Genomic DNA, 19,151 nt, shown 5'->3' on the forward strand with positions numbered 1-19,151 from the left:
GGCTATTGAAACCTTGGATGGTTAGGTTGTCTGACATATTTCCACTTTCAAATTAGCAACTTATGATATATTCTGAATATTAAATCTTACCTGTGGTTTAATTAGCTGAGTTAGGTGCAATAACCATTACCTGCCAGTAGATGTCATGGGCCAGCTACAAAACAAGCCCAGCTGGCCCCACCAGCACACTTGAAGTCACATGATTGGTCTGAATCTGAATGCAGCATGAAATGCTGAAAGATATGCTTAGATTAAAAAATAGTTATTAATAGAAATCACAAACTGTGTGTACCATGGTGGGACCTGATCAGTCAGCAGGTGCAGGATCGCAGGGATAATAAGATAACAGCAGGCACTCAGGAAAGCCTGTATGATGTTTGAATTCCCACATGGTATAAGGTGGTGGGACACAGACACTGGGCCTAATACGTGGGGACTGGAGGCTGCTCTGAGGCAAGTAATGAGGTAATATAAAATCTGTGGCTGAGCTGCAGCAAGAAAAGCCGCCTCATCATGAGAATTCTATATTCAAATGAACTTATGGCTTCACACACAGGCCGTGGCCGAGGGAGGGATTGTACCAAGCCGCGCATACTCCAAGCCTGCAGCATGCAGCAGAGTTGAGAGGTTCTCAAATCAAATGTTTGTGTGCCAGATGATTACATAAGTCACAAAACAGTCCAACACCAGTTCAGAATTATAAAAGGATTATTCACTTAAGGGGAAAACTTACATATCACTGTCCTAGACAACAGTACTCTACATGAACAGGAACAGAGTCTAGCAGCCGGAAGCAGGAGCTGTAAGCAAGAGAGTGGGAACACAGTGGGTATACATGCTTTTACAGAATAAGAGATCGTGCCCAAGTGGGCTGGTATCTTAAAAGCTACTGGCTGAAGAAGCAGAATGTGCTCCCACAGAAACAGAGTAAAGAAAGAATATTAAGAGCTGCACAGGAAAAAGGCCAAGTAACATATAAAGGAAGACATATCAGAATTACACCTGACATTTCATTGGAGACAATGAAAGCCAGAATGTGATGGTCAAGCATTATGCAGACATTAAGAGATTATGGATGCCAGTACAGACTACTTTACCTAGCAAAACTTTCAATCACCTAGAAGGACAAAACAAGATATTCCATGACAATACCAGATTTAACTAATACCTAGCCACAAACCCAGTCATACATAACTTTCAGATTCTGTCTTATCCCACAGAATAACAAAGATCAAGAAAATAACAAACAACAAACATTGAAGAAAATATCTTAAAAAGGGAACCTCAATCACCGATAATGGATATCTCATTCATTTTAATCTACATGTTTTTAAGTCAGCATCAAAGACCATCAAGTTTGTTAGAGTTTTTTTTTTCTTGAGTGTGAGTGTGTACAGAGAGAATGAGTGACTGTGTATATGTGAGAAAAAGTGTGTATGAGATGTGTGTAAGTGAGTTAGTAAGTGTGTGTATGTGTAAGTGTTGTATGAGAGTGAGCAAATGTGTGTATATAAGAGAAAGAAAGTGTGTGTGTGTGTTTGTTGCATGTATACATGCATGCCAGTCCATGCCAAGGTCCAAGCAAATGTTGACCTCCTTCTCATGGTCTCTCATGGCTATGACAACATACCAACTGGTAAATACTCTTTAACTGTGAAGATAAAACCAAAAAGTTGCCAATGAGGAAAAACAAAAGGAGTTTTGCTAACCCCATACTTGAAGAATGAGAAACAATTTCTAGAATGAAAAACATAATGATTGTAAGGGAAGCTGTAGCTACATGATGAAAAGAAAAAGAATTAATTTTTTCATTATATTCAAGATTGCTATAAGTTTTATTCTTTTTTATTGCTTTATAAATAGTATCATTCAAAATTCCCACTTCCTCCCCTCTTCCCATTTCCCTCCCACTCCACCAATCAACCTCTTCCCAACTCCTCCAGTCCCAAAAGAGGGCAGGGTATCCTGCCCTGTGGAAAGTCCAAGGCCTTCCCCCCTACATCCAGGCCTAGAAAGGTGTGCATTTGAACAAACTAGGATCCCAAAAAGCCAGGACATGCAGTAGAAACAAATCCCAGTTCTATTATCAATGGCTTCTCAGTCAGCCCCCATTGTCAGCCACATTCAGAGAGTCCGGTTTGATCACATTCTCATTCATACCCAGTCCAGCTGGCCTTGGTGAACTCCCTTTAGATCAGGCACACTGTCTCAGGGGTACACCAACCCTCTTTGTCCTGACTTCCTTGCTCACCATCTCCCTCCTTCTGCTCTTCAACTGGACCTTGGGAGCTCAGTCCAGTGCTCCGATGTGGGTTATTGTCTCTATCTCTATCCATCACTGGACTATATCTTCTTCCCTGTTCCTATATCCACCTTTCCTCCATCTCAACCATTCCACTCCTCCAAGCTCTCCCCAATCCTTCCCTTCTCCTCTCTCTCTCCCCTTCTCCCTTTCTACACCCTTCCACCATCACCCACATGCTCCCAACATATGCCTGGTGATCCTGTCTGCTTCCAGTTTCCAGGGGGATCTATGTATATTTTTCCTTTGGGTTGACCTTATTATTTGGCTTCTCTAGGATCACGAACTATAGGCTCAATGTCATTTGTTTATGGCTAGAATCCACTAATGAGTGAGTACATAGCATATTCATCTTTTGGGTCTGGGTTATCTCACTCAGGATAATATTTTCTATTTCTACCCATTTACATGCAAAATTCAAGATGTCATTGTTTTTTACTCTGAGTAGTACTCTAATGTATTTATGTTCCACACTTTCTTTATCCATTCTTCCATTGAGGAACATCTAGGTTGTTTCCAGGTTCTGGCTATTACGAATAGTGTTGCGATGAGCATAGTTGAACAAATGCTTTTGTAGTATGATTGGGCATCTCTTGGGTATATTCCCAAGAGTTGTATTGCTGGATCATGAGGTAGGCTGACTCTCAATTTCCTGAGAAACCATCACGCTTATTTCTAAAGTGGTTGGACAAGTTTGCACTCCCAACAGCAATGGATGAGTGTTCCACTTACTCCATATCCTCTCCAGCATAGATGATCATTGGTGTTTTTGATTTTAGCCATATGAAAGGTGTAAGATGGTATCTCAAACTTGTTTTGATTTGCATTTCCCTGATCACTAAGGAAGTTGAACATGACCTTAAGAGTCTTTTGGCCATTTGAACTTCTTCTGTTGAAATTTCTCTGCTCAGTTTAGTACCCCATTTTTAAATTGGGTTATTAAGAATTTTAAAGTCTAGTTTCTTGAGTTCTTTATATAGATGGAGATCAGACCATTGTCTGATTGCGGGGTTGGTGAAGATTTTCTCCCATTTAGTAGACTGATCTTTTGGTCTTCATGACAATGTCTTTTGCTTTACAGAAGCTTCACAGTTTTGGAGGTCCCATTTAATCATTGTTACTCTTATTGTTTGTGCTACTGGGGTTATACATAGAAAGTAGTCTCCTGTACCTGTGTGTTGCAGTCTACTTTCCACTTTCTCTTCACTCTTCAGAGTGGCCGGATTTATATTGAGGTATTTAATCCATTTGTACTTACGTTTTGTGTATAGTGATAGATATGGATCTATTTTCATTCATCTACAAGTTGACATCCAGTTATGCCATCACCATTTGTTAAAGATACTTTCTTTCTTCCATTGTATAATTTTAGCTCCTATGTCAAAAATCAAGAGTTCATATGTTTGTGGATTAATATCTGGGTGTTCAATTCGATTCCATTGATCAGCGTCTCTGTTTTTATGCCAATACCAAGCTATTTTCATTACTGTAGCTCTGTAATGGAGTTTGAAGTCAGGGATGGTAATGCCTCTGGAAGTAACTTTGTTGTGTAGGATTGTTTTGGATCTCCTGGGTTTTCTATTTTTCCATATAAAGTTGATTATTGTTCTCTCAAAGTCTGTGAAGAATTTTGTTGGGATTTTGACGGAATTGCATTGAATCTATAGGTTGCCTTTGGTAGAATTGCCATTTACTATGTTGATCCTACCAGTCCAAGAGCATGGGAGATCCTTCCATTTTCTGATGTCCTCTTCGATTTGAAGTTCAAAACCTTAAAGATCTTGTCAAATAGATCTTTCACTTCCTTGGTTAGGGTTACCCCAAGATACCTTATGCTATTTGTGGCTATCATGAAAGGTGAAGTTTCTCTGATTTCCCTCTCTGTTTCTTTATTCTTGTGTATTGTAAGGCCCAGCCCTTCCCTTGCTCTCTGGGATGCAAATCAAGGACTGTTTTGGCAACCAGCTGAGCTTCCTGCTTAGTTCCATGCCTGTTCTGTTATAGCCTGGTATAATAGCCTAGGGCTCTATATCACTTTAAAATGGTAATTTCTCGACCTGCCCAGAAGAGCCCAGGTGCCAAGATCCCTCCAACCTGTCTGACACTGCCCTGCACCCTTTGCCCACCTGCCTGCAGAGAAGCTCACTCGGCGCCAGCTTCCCCATCCCTCTATGGCTAGGAGGGGGTCCTTCTCCTCTTCTGGGGCCAAAGTATTTAACCCTGGATTAAGTTTGAATAAATGGGCATTCTCCTCTTGGGAATGACTCGAAATCTCTATATGTATTGTGTACGTCTTGTGTTTTAATCCCTAGGACCTTATCCAGCTGGTGGAAGGTATGGAATTGTGGTCCATACCAGGTGGATGGTGATGCAGACCACGTGGCGTGGAACGTTTGCCACAGTGTATAGGAGGGCTACTGATTTTTTTGAGTTGGACTTGAATCCTGCTACATCACTGAAGATATTCATCAACTGTAGAAGTTCTTAGGTAGAGTTTTTGGGGTCACTTATGTACACTATCATGTCATCTTCAAATAACAAAAGTTTGACTTCTTCCTTTCCAATTTTATTCCCCTTGATGTCCTTATGTTGTCTTATTGCTATTGCTAGAACTTCAAGCACTATGTTGAGGAGATATGGAGAGAGTGGACAGTCTTGTCTTGTTACTGGTTTTAGTGGAATGGCTTTGAGTTTCTCTCCATTTAATTTGATGTTAGCTGTTGACTTGCTGTATATTGCTTTTATTATATTTAGGTATGATCCTTGTATTCCAAATCTCTCCAAGACCTTTATCATAAAGGGGTGTTGAATTTTGCCTAATGATTTTTCAGCATCTAATGAGATGATCATATGTTTGCTTCTTTCAGTTTATTTATATGATGGATTACATTGATAGATTTTCATATGTTGAACAAGCCCTTCTTCTCTGGGATGGAGCCTACTTGATCATAATTGTTAAGTTGGGAGCTTAGGCCCCTGCCCCTCACATCTATCCCAGCCCCCGGGCCTGGTCTGGACTTCAATTCCCAGCAGGCCAGGTCCTAACCCCTCCATTGGGGTGGGGTCAGGACACCACCCCAGGGTATTTAAGTGTTTCCCCCAAAAGAAAACATGTGGTCTCCCTTTCTTCCTCCCATGGGTTGTGTTTCTGTCGGGGCCACCCGAGAGTGCAGATCTCCCATTAAACCTGGATATTTCTTAATTTGGCTTGTTTTGATTTGGCTTGATTGGGAAATTTTGCATCATCAGAGAGCTAATATTAATAAATATTCCTAACAGTAATGGATAATTTTTTTATGTGTTCTTGGATTCAGTTTGCCAGTATTTTATTGAGAATTTTTACATCGATGTTCATGAGTGAGATTGGTCTGTAATTCTCTTTCTTGGTTGAGTCTTTGTGTGGTTTTAGTGTCAGGGTAACTGTAGTTTCATAAAAAGAGTTTGGCAATGATTCTTCTGTTTCTATTATGTGGATGACATTAAAGAGAATAGGTATTAGCTCTTCTTGGAAGTTCTAGTAGAGTTCTACACTGAAAACCATCTGGTCCCAGTATTTATTTATTTATTTATTTATTTATTTATTTATTTATTTATTTTTGGTTAGGAGGTTTTCGATGACAGCTTCTATTTCCTTGCAACTTATAGGTCTATTTAAATTGTTCACCTGGTCTTGATTTAATGTTGGTGTATGGTACTTATCTTTTAAAAAGTCCATTTCTTGTACATTTTCCAATTTTGTGGCATATAGGCTTTTGAAGTAAGACCCAATGATTCTCTGAATTTCCTCAGTGTCTGTTGTTATGTCCCCCTTTTCATTTCTGATCTTGTTAATTTGCCTGTTGTCTCTCTCCCTCTTGATTAGTTTGGATTGGGGTTTTTCAGTCTTGTTGATTTTCTCAAAGAACCAGTTCTTTGTTTCACTGATTCTTTGGGTTCTTTTCTGTGTTCCTATTTTGTTGATTTCAGCCCTCAGTTGATTATTTCTAGTCTTCTACTCCTCCTGGGTAAGTCTGATTCATTTTTTTTCTAGAGCTTTCAGGTGTACTGTTAAGTCTCTAATGTGAGCTTCCTCTGTTTTCTTTATATGGGCACTTAGTGCTATGAACTTTCCTCTTAGCACTGTTTTCATAGTGTCCCATAGGTTTGGGTATGTTGTGTCTTTAATTCCATTGAATTCAAGGAAGACTTTAATTTCTTTCTTTTTTCTTCCTTGACCCAGGGAAGTCAGTTTCCATGAGTTTGTAGGCTTTCTGGGATTAGAATTGTCGTTAAATTCTAACGTTATTCCATGGTGATTCAATAAGACACAGGTGGTTACAACAATTTTTTGTATCTGTTGATGTTTGCTTTGTTACTGAGTATGTGATCAATTTTTGAGAAGGTTCCATAAGATACTGAGAAGAAGGTATATTCTTTTCTATTTGGGTGTGATGTTCTACAGATATCTGCTAAGTCCATTTGATTCATTACCTCTGTTAGTTCTCTTATTTCTCTGTTAAGTTTCTGTCTGATGAACCTGTCCATTGGTGAGAGAGGAACGTTGAAATCTCCTACTATTTGTATGTGGGGTTTGGTGTGTGCTTTGAGTTCTTGTAATGTTTCTTTTACATATGTGGGAACTTTTATATTAGGGGCATAGATATTCAGAATTGAGACTTCATCCTGATGAGTTGTTCCTGTTATGAGTGTAAGGTGTCCTTCTCCATCTCTTCTGATTGAATTTAGTTTGAAGTCAATTTTGTTAGATATTAGTATAGCCGCACCTGTTTGTTTCTTAGGTCCGTTTGATTGAAAAACTTTTTCCGAACACTTTACTCTGGGGTGATGTCTGTCTTTGTGGTTGAGGTGTATTTCTTGTAAACAGCAGAATGCTGATCCTGTTTTTGTATCCATTCTTTTAACCTGTGCCTTTTTATAGGTGAATTGAGTCCATTGATATTAAGTGATATTAATGACTAGTGGTTGTTAATTCTGGCTATTTTTTTGGTGGTAGAGTTTGTGTGTTTCCCTTCTTTGAGTTGTGCTGGTGGAGGGTTGTCAGATGTCTGTATTATTATGGGTGTTTCTGGCTTCCTTGGGTTGTGTTTTTCCTTCTAGTACTTTCTATAAGGCTGGGTTTGTAGCTACGTACTATTTCAATTTGTTTTTGTCCTGGAATATCTTGTTTTCTCCTTTGATGGTGAAAGAAAGCTTTGCTGGGTATAGTAGTATAGCCTTGCATGCATGGTCTTTTAATGTCTGTAGCAATCTATCCAAGACCTTCTGGATTTCATGGTTTCCATAGAGAAGTCAGGTGTAATTCTGATAGGTTTACCTTTATATGTTACTTGCCCTTTTTCCTTTGTATCTCTTAATATTCTTTCTTTATTCTGTATGTTTTGTGTTTTGATTATTATATGTTTGTTTGTTTGTTTTTGATCCAGTCTATTTGGTGTTCTGTATGCTTCTTGTACCTTCATAGGAATATCCTTCTTTAAGTTGGGAAAGTTTTCTTCTATAATTTTGTTGAATATATTTTCTGGACCTTTGATGTGTAATTTTTATCTTTCTTCTACCCCTGTTATTATTAGGATTGGCCTTCTCATGGTGTCCCAGATTTTCTGGATGTTTAGTGTTAAGAATTTGTTAGATTTGCTGTTTTCTTTGATCAATGAGTTTATTTCCTCTATAGTATCTTCAGTGTCTGAGATTCTTTCTTCTATCTCATGTATTCTGTTGGTTATACTTGTCTCTGTAGTTCCTGTTCATTTACCCAGATTTTCCACATCCAGACATCCCTCGGTTTGTGTTTTCCTCATTACCTCCATTTCAGTTTTCAAGTCTTGAACTATATCCTTTACCTGTTTGATTGCTTTTTCTTGGTTTTCTTGGGTATCTTTGAGGGATTTATTAATGTCTTCTAACTTTTGTTTGTCTTCTCTTCCATTTCTTTAAGGGAGTTTTTCACATCCTGTTTAAGGGTCTCTATCATTTTCATATTATATTTAAAGTCAACTTCTTCTACTTCTTCAGGATTAGGGTGTTCAAGTCTTCCTGTTGCATTTTCACTGGATTTTGATGTTATCATATTGCTTTTCAGGTTGGTGGAGGAGTTCTTGCTTTGTCACCTGCCCATCTCTTCCTTCAAATGCGGTCAGGAGAGTCTTGGCGTCTTGGTCCAATCTTTGCTGTGGCTGACTGTGTACTTGGGTTTTTTTTTCTTGGTCTGCCCTCTCTTAGGTCCCCTCAGCGTTGGAGTTGGCTCTCAGATCCCCTCTGCCCTGAAGTAGACTGTGGTGGTGCAACTAAGGGCCCTGCAGATGGGAAAGAGTGGTTGGTGGCAAGATGGGATGGGGTAAATAGAAAAAGCCAGCAGACGGGGTGACACCATGCTGAATGGCCAGAAATGTTTAGTTAATTGGAGGGGGCCTGTATTCCACTCAGAAGGTGACCAGCCGGCCGTGCAGGCTCACACTTACCCCTCTGAATCGTCCCCCTCAGTACAGGAGAAGGTCCTCTTGCTGGCCATGGACCTCGCAGACAAAAGAGTGGGCTTGGCAGAGGCAGGGTCGTGTGGAACAAAGAAACCTCTTGTGGCAGGAGCACTCAATGCTGAGTCTCCAGACCCTCAGGCCCTAAGCAGGCTGAGTTGAGGAATCCTAGGACGCCGCAGTTGGAAAAGGGTGCTTGGGGGCAAGCTGAGATGGGATAAATAGAGAAAGCCAGTAGCCAGTGAGAGGTCCGCTAAATGGCCAGAAACATTCAGGAAATTGGAGGGGACCTGTACCCCTTTCCTGGGGCCTCTAGCCCACCAGGTGGGCCCACACTTATCCCTCCAGATGGATCCCCTCAGTCAAGGATTCATTTTTTTAATATTGGTAAAAGTTTACATATTTAAACATAGTCAAGTGATCCTATCTCCCCCTTTTTTTTTAATTAAAATTATAGCTTAGAATACAAAGTGATAGGTTTCCTCTGAACATTTTCATCGATACAGGTCATAATAGTTTATCTTCACTGATACCTACTTTCTCTTTATTTCTGATGTTACCTACTGCATGTGGCTTCAAATGGAATTTCTATGATGATTAATGACTTCTTAGGTTCATGTTTTAACCCATATTGAGTAGAGTTTTGACTTTGAAAGAAACGCCTTTACAATTTCAAGTTTTTGCATGTGAGTGCTGTTTTCCCAATATGTTATAATGAAGCCAGCTTGTGTGGCAAACAGTTTACCAACTGAATGTGAATACCTTTACCAATTGAGCCTGATACCAACTGAATCTCCCAGCCTAGGCTTTTCTCTTTAAGCTTAAAATTGAGTTGGCTAGTTAACATTTAGGATTTTCACATAAATTTTAAGGTTAATTTTTAGAATTTTGATTGATAAGTATCACATGTAATCTTTAGATCAATTTGCATATCTTAATAATTAAAACAACTATTCTATCAGCCTATGATACCTTTCCACTCATTGTATCTATTTCTATCTCCTTTACAGTTTATGTTTTCAGCATAGAGATTTGTTTCTTCCTTCAATGAATCTATTGCTCATTATTTTAGTTTTTGTGGCTAATGTGAATAGAAATTTGTAGAATATTTTTTAAAGTGTATCCTTAACATGAAGAAATGACCTTGAATAGGGATGGAGCCATGGCTCAGTGATTAAAATGACTTGCTACCCTACCAGACAAACTGGATCTGAGTCCCAAAACCTTCGTGGTGGCTCAAAACTGTAACACTAGTCACATGGGTTCACCCTTTCCTAGGCTTTGATGTCACTAGACATACATGTGACATGACTACAAACAAAAAGGCAGATAATCATACACATAAAATAAAAATAAAATTACTTTTCCTTCTTTTCTTCCTTCCTTAATTTCCCTTCCTTCCTTCCTTCCTTCCTTCCTTCCTTCCTTCCTTCCTTCCTTCCTTCCTTTCTTTCTTTCTTTCTTTCTTTCTTTCTTTCTTTCTTTCTTTCTTTTTGTTCCAAGACAGGGTTTCTCTGAATCTTTGGAGCCGGCCCTGTAGACCAGGTTGTCCTCAAATTCACAGAGATCTGCCTGCCTCAGACCCCCAAGTGCTAGGATTAAAGGCAATTGCCTTTAATCCTATTTATTATATAATAAATATACTTTCAATAAAAGAAAATTCACAGATATTTTGGGTGTAGTTTGTTTATTTCTTTAATGGACACATGGAGCTATACAAGGAATACATTGTAATATTTTACTGCAATGTATCACGATCAGATTGGGGCAATGGTACATCCATCATGAAACATCATTTCCTTGCAGTAGAGAGCTTTAACATCCTACTTGTTATTTTGAAATGTGTAATTAATTTGCATACCTCAATCATCTCGCTGTGTTATAGAGCATGAGAAGGTATTACTACAACAAATGCTCCTTCTACTTTTCACATCCTTTTTTTACTTAACTCTCTAGACTCTTCCCAGCCTCTAATAACCACCATTTTACTGTAACTTTATTTCTATATCTCTTCTTCCTTCTGTGTGCATTGTCTTTCTGTGTGTGTCTTATTTCATTTTACACACTGCCCTCCAGTGTTGACATAATTTCACATTTTGGTCACTGGATAACACTCTATTATGGGGACACACACACACACACACACTTCTGTAACCACTCATTTACCCAACACTTAATTGTACTCTACATTTGGCTTATTGGTAGGAATGCTGCAAGCAGCCTACAGGTACAGATGTCTCCAACTCTCCAGCAGTGGAATCTGGAAGTGATGTCAGCCTCAATATGTATACTAAGAAACATCCATGTTGTTTTTCAAAAATAGCTGCATTAATTAACATTCCCACCAAAAATTCACAAGTTCCTTTTTCTATGAGTGTCTATAATATTTCATATTATTCCTGCCATTTTTGGCATAGCCAACTGGGATGATATATTTTAATGTAATTCTATCTAGTTTTCATTTCCTTAGTTATTGCTGGAGTTGAGTAATTTTTCCTGTATCTTTATACATTTGAAAAATGCCTACTGATGTCATTTGTTCATTTTCTGTGATTGCTTGAGGTTTTTTTTTCTGTTTGGGGATTTTTTTTTAGTTTCTTTCATATTCTTCATTTTACCCCCCTTTTCTGGTGTTTTCTCTGGTTCTGTTGGTTGTTTACTATGCAGAAATTTAAAGTTTAATAAAGTTTGATGTTTTCAACTTCATGTCTTGTTGCTGTTAGAGTCATACCCAAACTTTATTTTCCTAGAAGAATGCAGACCCATACTCTGCTTCTGTGGACAGTGGGAGGTTTGAACACCATGCAAGAGACCCAGGAGACAGGGTAAAGCATGTCTACCTTGAACTCACTTTCTCCAACGTAGAACTCACTTAAGTCTGGAGCATTTTTCCATGTGTGAAACCTGCTAACTTTGAGGGATAAATATCATGGCACAGGATACCCATTCCTCTCTTTGCCTGGTTTTTCTCTTCTCTGGGGTCCAGGGGATCATCATAAGCTCTACCTTGTTCTAAAGTATTCTAGGAAAATATCTTACCAGTTTACAGTTTATGTAGGTTTTCTGAGCTCCAACTTTTTGTTGATGTGTTTCTCTTAAACTCACTCTTGAGAAATTGTTCCTGCTTTCTCTTTAGATTTGACTAAAGACTAAAGAATCAGACCTCCCCCATTCCCAGGGGATGCACTTCAAAGATGTTACATATAATTCTGCACATTTAAGAAGACCCCAGATGACAAAAATGATCTCACTCCTCTAAAACTCTAGAAGCCAGGTTAGATTTTGCATATAGGGATGGGGGAATCTTCTTTTCCCATCTGGACTAAATACAAGCATTAAGTTACAACTAACAAGACAATAAATTTCACATTATGTAATGCTCCACTGGGTAGGAATTAGGAAGTGGTAGGCAGGATTCTAAATGTCTTGGTTTATAGCACTGTTGTAACATTTAAAGAATGAAAGCAGTTTAGACTGCATCCCACACCACCACCACCAATGTAGAGATTTCTAACATTACTCATGAAATGCTACATCATTTTTAGTAACTGGATCTTTTTTGCTTCAAAATAAATGAACCATAGCAGTTTTTATTTTTTTAATCAGTACCATCTACCTATGGTGACACAAAAAGAGCATCATTCTGTCAGTAACAGAAAAGACTCATCCTTGGTTTTGAGGATTCAGTGTTGTAAATTCGAGTTGAGGGTTTCAGATAAATTCTTGAGTTGAGAATTGAGGCTAAGGCCTCAATTACAGAGTGGTCCTATGTAAATAATTCTACAGAATGAATGGTACCATGCAAGTTAATTACTAGATGAATATATTTCACACAAATGAAATCAATGAGGTTATTATTTCAACAATCTGTATATACAATTAAAATGAAGCAAAACATTAGCTATATGTTTCTTTAAAGCTTCACAAAAATGGATGAAAACAATTTTTTTACAAGTAACTTATTTTGTAAGATGTACTATTTCAAGAGCCAAGTCACTAAGCAGTATAATTTTGTTATGTTGTTTTGGAAGAATGCATTACATTTTCAGGATACTGCCATGATTTTTTTCTAGTTTTAATAAGTTTTTTACATATATTAACAGTGAAAATATTTTAAAAATGATATTTGTGTCTCACAGAGCAAAAAAAAATTTCAAACATATACATGCAAATCCCACATTTTCTCATACAGTCCTCAATAATTTAGAGACTTAAGCATTTTTAGTCAATCATTTAAAGAAACTAAGTTTTAGGCACACCAAGTGGTACAGCCAAGAATGCTCAGAGCCAAGCACAGCAAGTTGCTCATTCCATTTCATTGTGTATGATTGTCTGATCAAAACATAAGAATAAAAAATATACAACTTCCAAAGCTTATATGGTGATATTTTAGGTGATTTACAAAGTTTTTCTTTTTACACTTTTTCAAACTTCTCATGAAAAGACTCAGACAATTGTTCAAATGCTAAAACAACGTTGTCTTCTTCATTTTCACACAGTTCACGTAAGGAGACACTGCAAATAGAAGAATATATATATATATACTATATATAATATATATACTATTAGTCAACTAAGTGTCATGAGTATTATTTTTAGAAAGGTTGTCCTGGAAAGAGATGAGATATTATTAGCAAATTATAAGGAATATTTATAAGAAACAAATTCATTAGCCAAATAATGTACATACAAACAAATATGAAAGAAAAAGGAAGATAAGACAAGGAGCTTTGTGCAGTGCCTGTATTACCAAAGGGTAATTGAAAAGCTACCAAATTCTATGTCCTTTGATCCTTGCTCCCTTAAGTAGTACAACAAAATTTCTTTTCTCTGTGTATCTTGTGGACATACTTTGTAGGGTTTGTTGTTGTTTTCTTGTTTTTTGTTTTGTTTTGCTATTATTGCATTCACAAAATGCTGTAATTCACAACAGAGAAAAAAAGTTTTCTTTATTTTCCCAGGTAGGTGAGAAAAAAAATTAACATGGGATGTGGCCAGTATAATAATGGTCCTCATCTAATGCAGATGTGCTCTCCTAAATCCCCAGAAACCTGTAACCATGTTAGGCTCCATGTCAATGCGGAATTACCAGCACAGAAGAGGCCACAGGTAATAGTTAATCTTGAATGCAGGGGGTTATTCTGGGTTCTCTAGGTGGATGGAGCCAATGAACTTCTCCAAATTGCTCATGAGTGTGAGGAAAGTGAGAACTGATGTTAGAGGAATGAAATGTGGACACTTGATATACAGTCTCAGCTCTCTCCATTGAACATCCCTGGTCTCAAAGACATAAGGAAATAGAGGGTAGGGAACCCGTAAAAATGATGCAGACAAGTCCTAAAGGTTGGTTAAGAGCCAAGTTTTCCACCAGAGTGCCCCAAAACCCAGTTTTACCCAGTGGAACACAATTTTGACTTTTGACCTCCAGAATGATAATATTTAAGTAGGTTTATATCATTATGTGACAACTTGCTACATCAGCATTAATAAACTGGTACAAAGGCATGAAGAAAGGAAGAAGAAACACAGAACTTAACAGTTCACAGAGAGTAGCCTTGGTGGAAATAAATCCTAATCTGACATATTATTTGCCTTTCATTGTTTAATATTTTGCCCCTACTAGAAAACCATCTTTCCTGGGCCTTTACTCTTAAACAAACTGAAATCTTTATCTGTGACATTAATTTGCTTCTCCTGAGTTACAGACTAATCATTGTGATGATGTCCTCTGATATCCACAATATATAAATTCTAACTATTTTTTAACTTCCCCACAAATGTCACTTTCACAGTGCAGTGTTCGTGTGTGTGTGTGTGTGTGTGTGTGTGTGTGTGTGTGTGTGTGTTTGTAAGAGAGACAGAGAGAAAGAAAAAGAGAGATTCATTAACAACAATTTAAACATTGGTCATCTTTACCTACTATATGAACTTCAGTATCAATGTTTCAATTACAAGTATTTGTAGAGTTAGTATACTGAATCATTACTTCTGTAATTAGGGATAATTCAGACCTTCATTCATTTCTGACCACCCTCAGTGTTGCACACTTTGAGACAATCTGACACATCTCAACCACATAGAAAGACTGTAGATCTTTCTACAATCACTTGCCACACTCACATTCACAGCTCTGTGTCCATGATGCTCAAAATATGCAGCCATAATTCTAAAATGTAACACTGAATTATCTTCCTGAAATAGACTCAAATTTCTCAGGAACTTTAAACTAAACTAAGTCTTTCTTCTTTCTATAATTTGCTTTGTTCGCAGTGTCTTATCACAGCAACAGAAAAGTAGCTAATACAAGGACTATAAGAGCAGAAGTTAAAAATCCTAGTACCTCAGATGTTTAAAAGTATCTCAAACCAATAATGCAGTCACATTGGTTACATGAATGAATGAATGAATGAATGAATGTTCTTTTCTTTTTCAGCCTGGCTTTGGACTTAACTCTAGTATCTCTGGAGGCTACTGAGTTGCTATTAAAATTATACTTTGGATAAGTATATGCCACCTCACCTAGAGATGCTATAGATCAGCGATCTAAACTTTGGGGTCATGTATCAGATATTTTGCATATCAAATATTTATATTATGACTCAAAATAGTAGCAAAATTACACTTACGGAGTAGTAATGAAACAATTGTGTGGTTGGGGGTCACCACAACATGAGAAATTGCAATACAGGGTCACAGCATTAGGATGGATGAGAACCACTGCTATATATGAACAAAGCTATTCCCTCTGCTCTTGTATGCCTCAAATTCACACTATGTGTGTGTATATGTGTCTAATTCAGCTCTGATCAAGGAAATAAAACAAATAATTGCTTATTAAGGATGTAATAATGATAATATTTATGATCACTTTGAATATACCCTTGACAAAATAAAGAACCACTGTTAAAATGTTGAAATATACTTAGACCTGAGGGACTGCGATGATGGTCATTTAACCAGGTGACATTATATGGTCAATAGAGCCTAAGGATGGGGTGCCCATATAAAGCTTAATATTGCTTGTGGTTAACTGGGCTTGTTGCAAATCAAATCAGGAAGTGGCTATGCACTGACAGTCAGATAAACCCCGTAGAAAAATATAGGCTGTAGCAAGATACTCAAGAGGAAGCACATGATATAAACTGGAGACCTGATGGTACATCAGAAACATTGTGTGTTTAACAAGGTTTTGCAATTGAGACCACTGGGAATATCAGGATGTGGTATCAGTGATGCTCTGGACTAGTTTCCTGTTGGTGTGAGTTCCTGAGCCTGAGACTCCCTTTGGATAGACCTTAATCTCCAAAGTACTATGTAATTAATTATATTACAGAGCATAACCAAGAGGCTGTACAGATGTGGATTCATAAACCCTCTAAGAAGTGGAAATGAATGGTATGTGACAGGCTCCATGACACTTTTCCATACCTGAATCATGAAAAAAATCTCAACATTTTAAAATTACAATTAAATTTCTGAAAAATAGGAAACATGTAACATACCTGATAGATTTAATTGTAAGGTAAAAATCTTTCAACAACCGGTAAGCTTCCCCTTGATGTATCCTAAACAACAGAAAAACTGAAATTAATGACACAAAATTATTTACTATTATTAATTATACCCCCAAATTATAGCTGTCTTAGCCATGATAACACAGCTGTTTCTATGTTTGCTTTTTTACTTGTTTGTTTGGGGTTTTGGAGTTTTTTGTTTCTTGGTTTTTGTGTTTTTTAAATGGGTGGTTCACAATTGGTCAAAGTGCTGAGGATAAGTGACTGCTGAGCACTAATCCCTAGGTGGAACATCTGTGTCACCTCACCAAGGCGGGACATCACAGAAGAGGAGACCAGAAGAACTAAGAGCTGGATGTGAGGGGAGTGCAGTGAAATGCCAGCTTCAGGGCATGGCGTGACTCATGACTCACAGCAGCTAAGGTTGCCTGCACAGAATATGTACAAGAGTGGGACCACTAACATGCAAGTATGGATGAAAGAAGGACCATTAACATGCTGGCATGGTTGAACAGTAGGTAGGCTCACAGGGCCTGTGAGCTGAAGAAGGGAGAATCATTTTTCTTCAGGATTGTACACACTGGTGGGCCCCTGTGCGCCACACTCATGCAGACAGCCCTCATATAACTCAATGGGCCACAAAAATGAAAAAAAAAAGACAAAATTCAAAGACCCCAAAATGGGAAGATGATTTGCTGGGCTTTAGAGGTACAATTGGGAAAAGATAAACGATGTGGATGAAGTGTAGCCATATTGTTTTATATACAATTATAAGATTATCAATGATTAAGTTTAACAAAAACTATTATTTGCTAATGCAACAACTACTTTATTTACAATAATAAATCAAGTTGAATAGATAAGAGTGTTCTAGGAGTTTTCTGAGTATTATCAAAACTTTTTATATCTTAATAGGTATTGTTCAGATTTTTATATTACATATATACTAAATTCCTTAGTGTATTTGGCTCTAGATGTATGGGTTTAGCATTTGGGCCAATATTTCTCTGGACATAACTATCTAATACACTTGGCATAACTAATTATTTCTTAAAGTTATCAAGAGAGAAGATACCTCTTTACCTGGTCAAACCTCAGAAGGGATCCTTGCTTACGGCAGTCAAGTGCATATGTGTTACGAGGCAGTTTTCTTCCTTGACTGTCCATCTTTTGTGACCACAACACAGTAATTGTATGCAGAGTGGCCTAAATAATGCTTGAGTCTTTTTATAATTACAGAAATGGCTTCTCTGGCAACAAACTAAACTAACTATCTCAGAACCAGATATAAAAATTTGATACTTTATATTCTCTCAGGCCTTAAGCAATACCAGATTGCTACTTGTTATTAAAATACCAAATGATGCTTACATAGAATTCTAATAAATATAAAAATGTATTATATTTGATTATTCACAAAGATACATTTTGAATATAGTCAGTTGGTATAAATGCCAAAGTTTTGCTGACAAACTAGAAATAAAAATAGTATAGTATTTCATCATCTTTGCCATCAGTCTGGAAGTGAAAATCTGACATACTTAGCAGGGTTAACGATTTCTTCGAATTATCAGGAGAGAACATACCTATTGTCCTGTTCTAATCCCACAAGGGATCCATGCTTATAGAAGTCAACTGCATATGCATTAAGTGGCAATTTTCTTCCTGTACTATCGAATCTGTGTGGCCACAGCACTGGGGCTCGAGTGTGATTGATACCAATTGTATTTAGAACAACCTAAAGAAATAGAATTTTTGAATGGTTATTCACAAGGAGAGAAGGCTTTTGACTTAGAACTTGTAGTCATTTCATCTTCATCAATGTTCTTCAAGAACGCTCTGTTGGTAGAAAAGCAGGTGCCTTCTGCACACACTGAGGCAGAGCATCCTAGAGCATGGGTCAACTCCACCTGTGAAGAGGATTGTCCTCAGAGTATGTCAATGGCAAGTCCACCAGCCTTGCTGGAATAGAGCAACACTGACTAGGAAAAAAAAGTTAATTTAAAACTTTCACATCTTCTTAACAATTCAGAGATTACCTTTGCAAATGGGGTTTCACAGAGCAGGAGGCCTGCAAGTCACAAGAGAATATTTAACTGAACAAACATACTAATTTTCAGAATCAACATCCAGAATAAAAAACAAAGTAGAGAGAGGATAGAAGAAAAACAATAAAAAAGAGAAGAAAGCAAATAAGGAGTTTTCTGTCTCTGTTTGTTTTATGAAATCTCTGCCTCATGTAACCAACAGGAGTACTGATATATACCAAGCCATGTGACTTAACATAGATAAAAAGTTATGGGTTAATTTAAGTTGTAAGAGCTAGTTAGTAATAAGCCTGGACAATAGGCCAAACAGTTTATAATTAATATAAGCCTCTGTGTGTTTATTTGGGATTGAATGACTGTGGAACCATGCAGGACTAAAACGTCTGTCTACAAATGGGGCCCAAAAGTTTGAAAAGAATATCCACATAATGCCTGATAATGCTTTAAATGAAAAGGATTCTAGACAGATAAGAACAGAATCAATGTAGCTTCTAGGTAATCATCTTTACTGCCGTAGGCTCTGTTTAATGGCAGCAAGCAGAGACTGGGATCCTTTACAAAAGGCTCCCTAACTCAGGGTTAGCAGTAAAAACTTCCCAGCTTTTTTAAGAGGTCTTCCACCAAATCTTTAAATGATGTTTATAAACAGTGGGTGTCATGCTTCTTGGTGGTGACATGCTTCTTGAACCTAGGAACTCCACAAAGTTATTGAAAAAAAAAGTGCCTCCTTCCAGTACATCCACCATGAACCTAGATGCAGGAAGACAAGGAGTGGGACAGATCCACCTGCCAAAATCACTGCTTTAATCCTATTCAT

General features: G+C 37.6%; 2 protein-coding genes across 4 annotated transcripts in view; both read right to left on the reverse strand.

The window, feature by feature from the left end:
- Window positions 1-10,442: 10,442 nt before the first annotated feature.
- Window positions 10,443-19,151, reverse strand: part of LOC125413989 (putative ATP-dependent RNA helicase DDX60) — a 337,410-nt gene continuing 328,701 nt past the window's right edge. For both annotated transcript variants that reach the window (XR_015736168.1, XR_015736167.1), the window contains exon 39: window positions 10,443-10,920. The gene's annotated coding sequence lies outside the window, so the exon portion shown is untranslated. The remainder of the gene's footprint in view (window positions 10,921-19,151) is intronic.
- The window catches only part of LOC146890638 (putative ATP-dependent RNA helicase DDX60), a 100,769-nt gene continuing 93,974 nt past the window's right edge, over window positions 12,357-19,151 (reverse strand). For both annotated transcript variants that reach the window (XM_087900926.1, XM_087900924.1), the window contains 3 exons: window positions 17,873-18,024; window positions 16,275-16,337; window positions 12,357-13,287 (listed from right to left, as the gene is read on the reverse strand). In XM_087900926.1, the coding sequence (XP_087757052.1) occupies window positions 13,188-13,287; window positions 16,275-16,337; window positions 17,873-18,024 (315 nt within the window). In that variant the 3' untranslated portion in view covers window positions 12,357-13,187. The remainder of the gene's footprint in view (window positions 13,288-16,274; window positions 16,338-17,872; window positions 18,025-19,151) is intronic.

The sequence above is a fragment of the Myodes glareolus genome, chromosome 23, assembly GCF_982192425.1.
Source record: "Myodes glareolus chromosome 23, mMyoGla1.1, whole genome shotgun sequence".
NCBI classification, from domain to species: Eukaryota; Metazoa; Chordata; class Mammalia; order Rodentia; family Cricetidae; genus Myodes; species Myodes glareolus.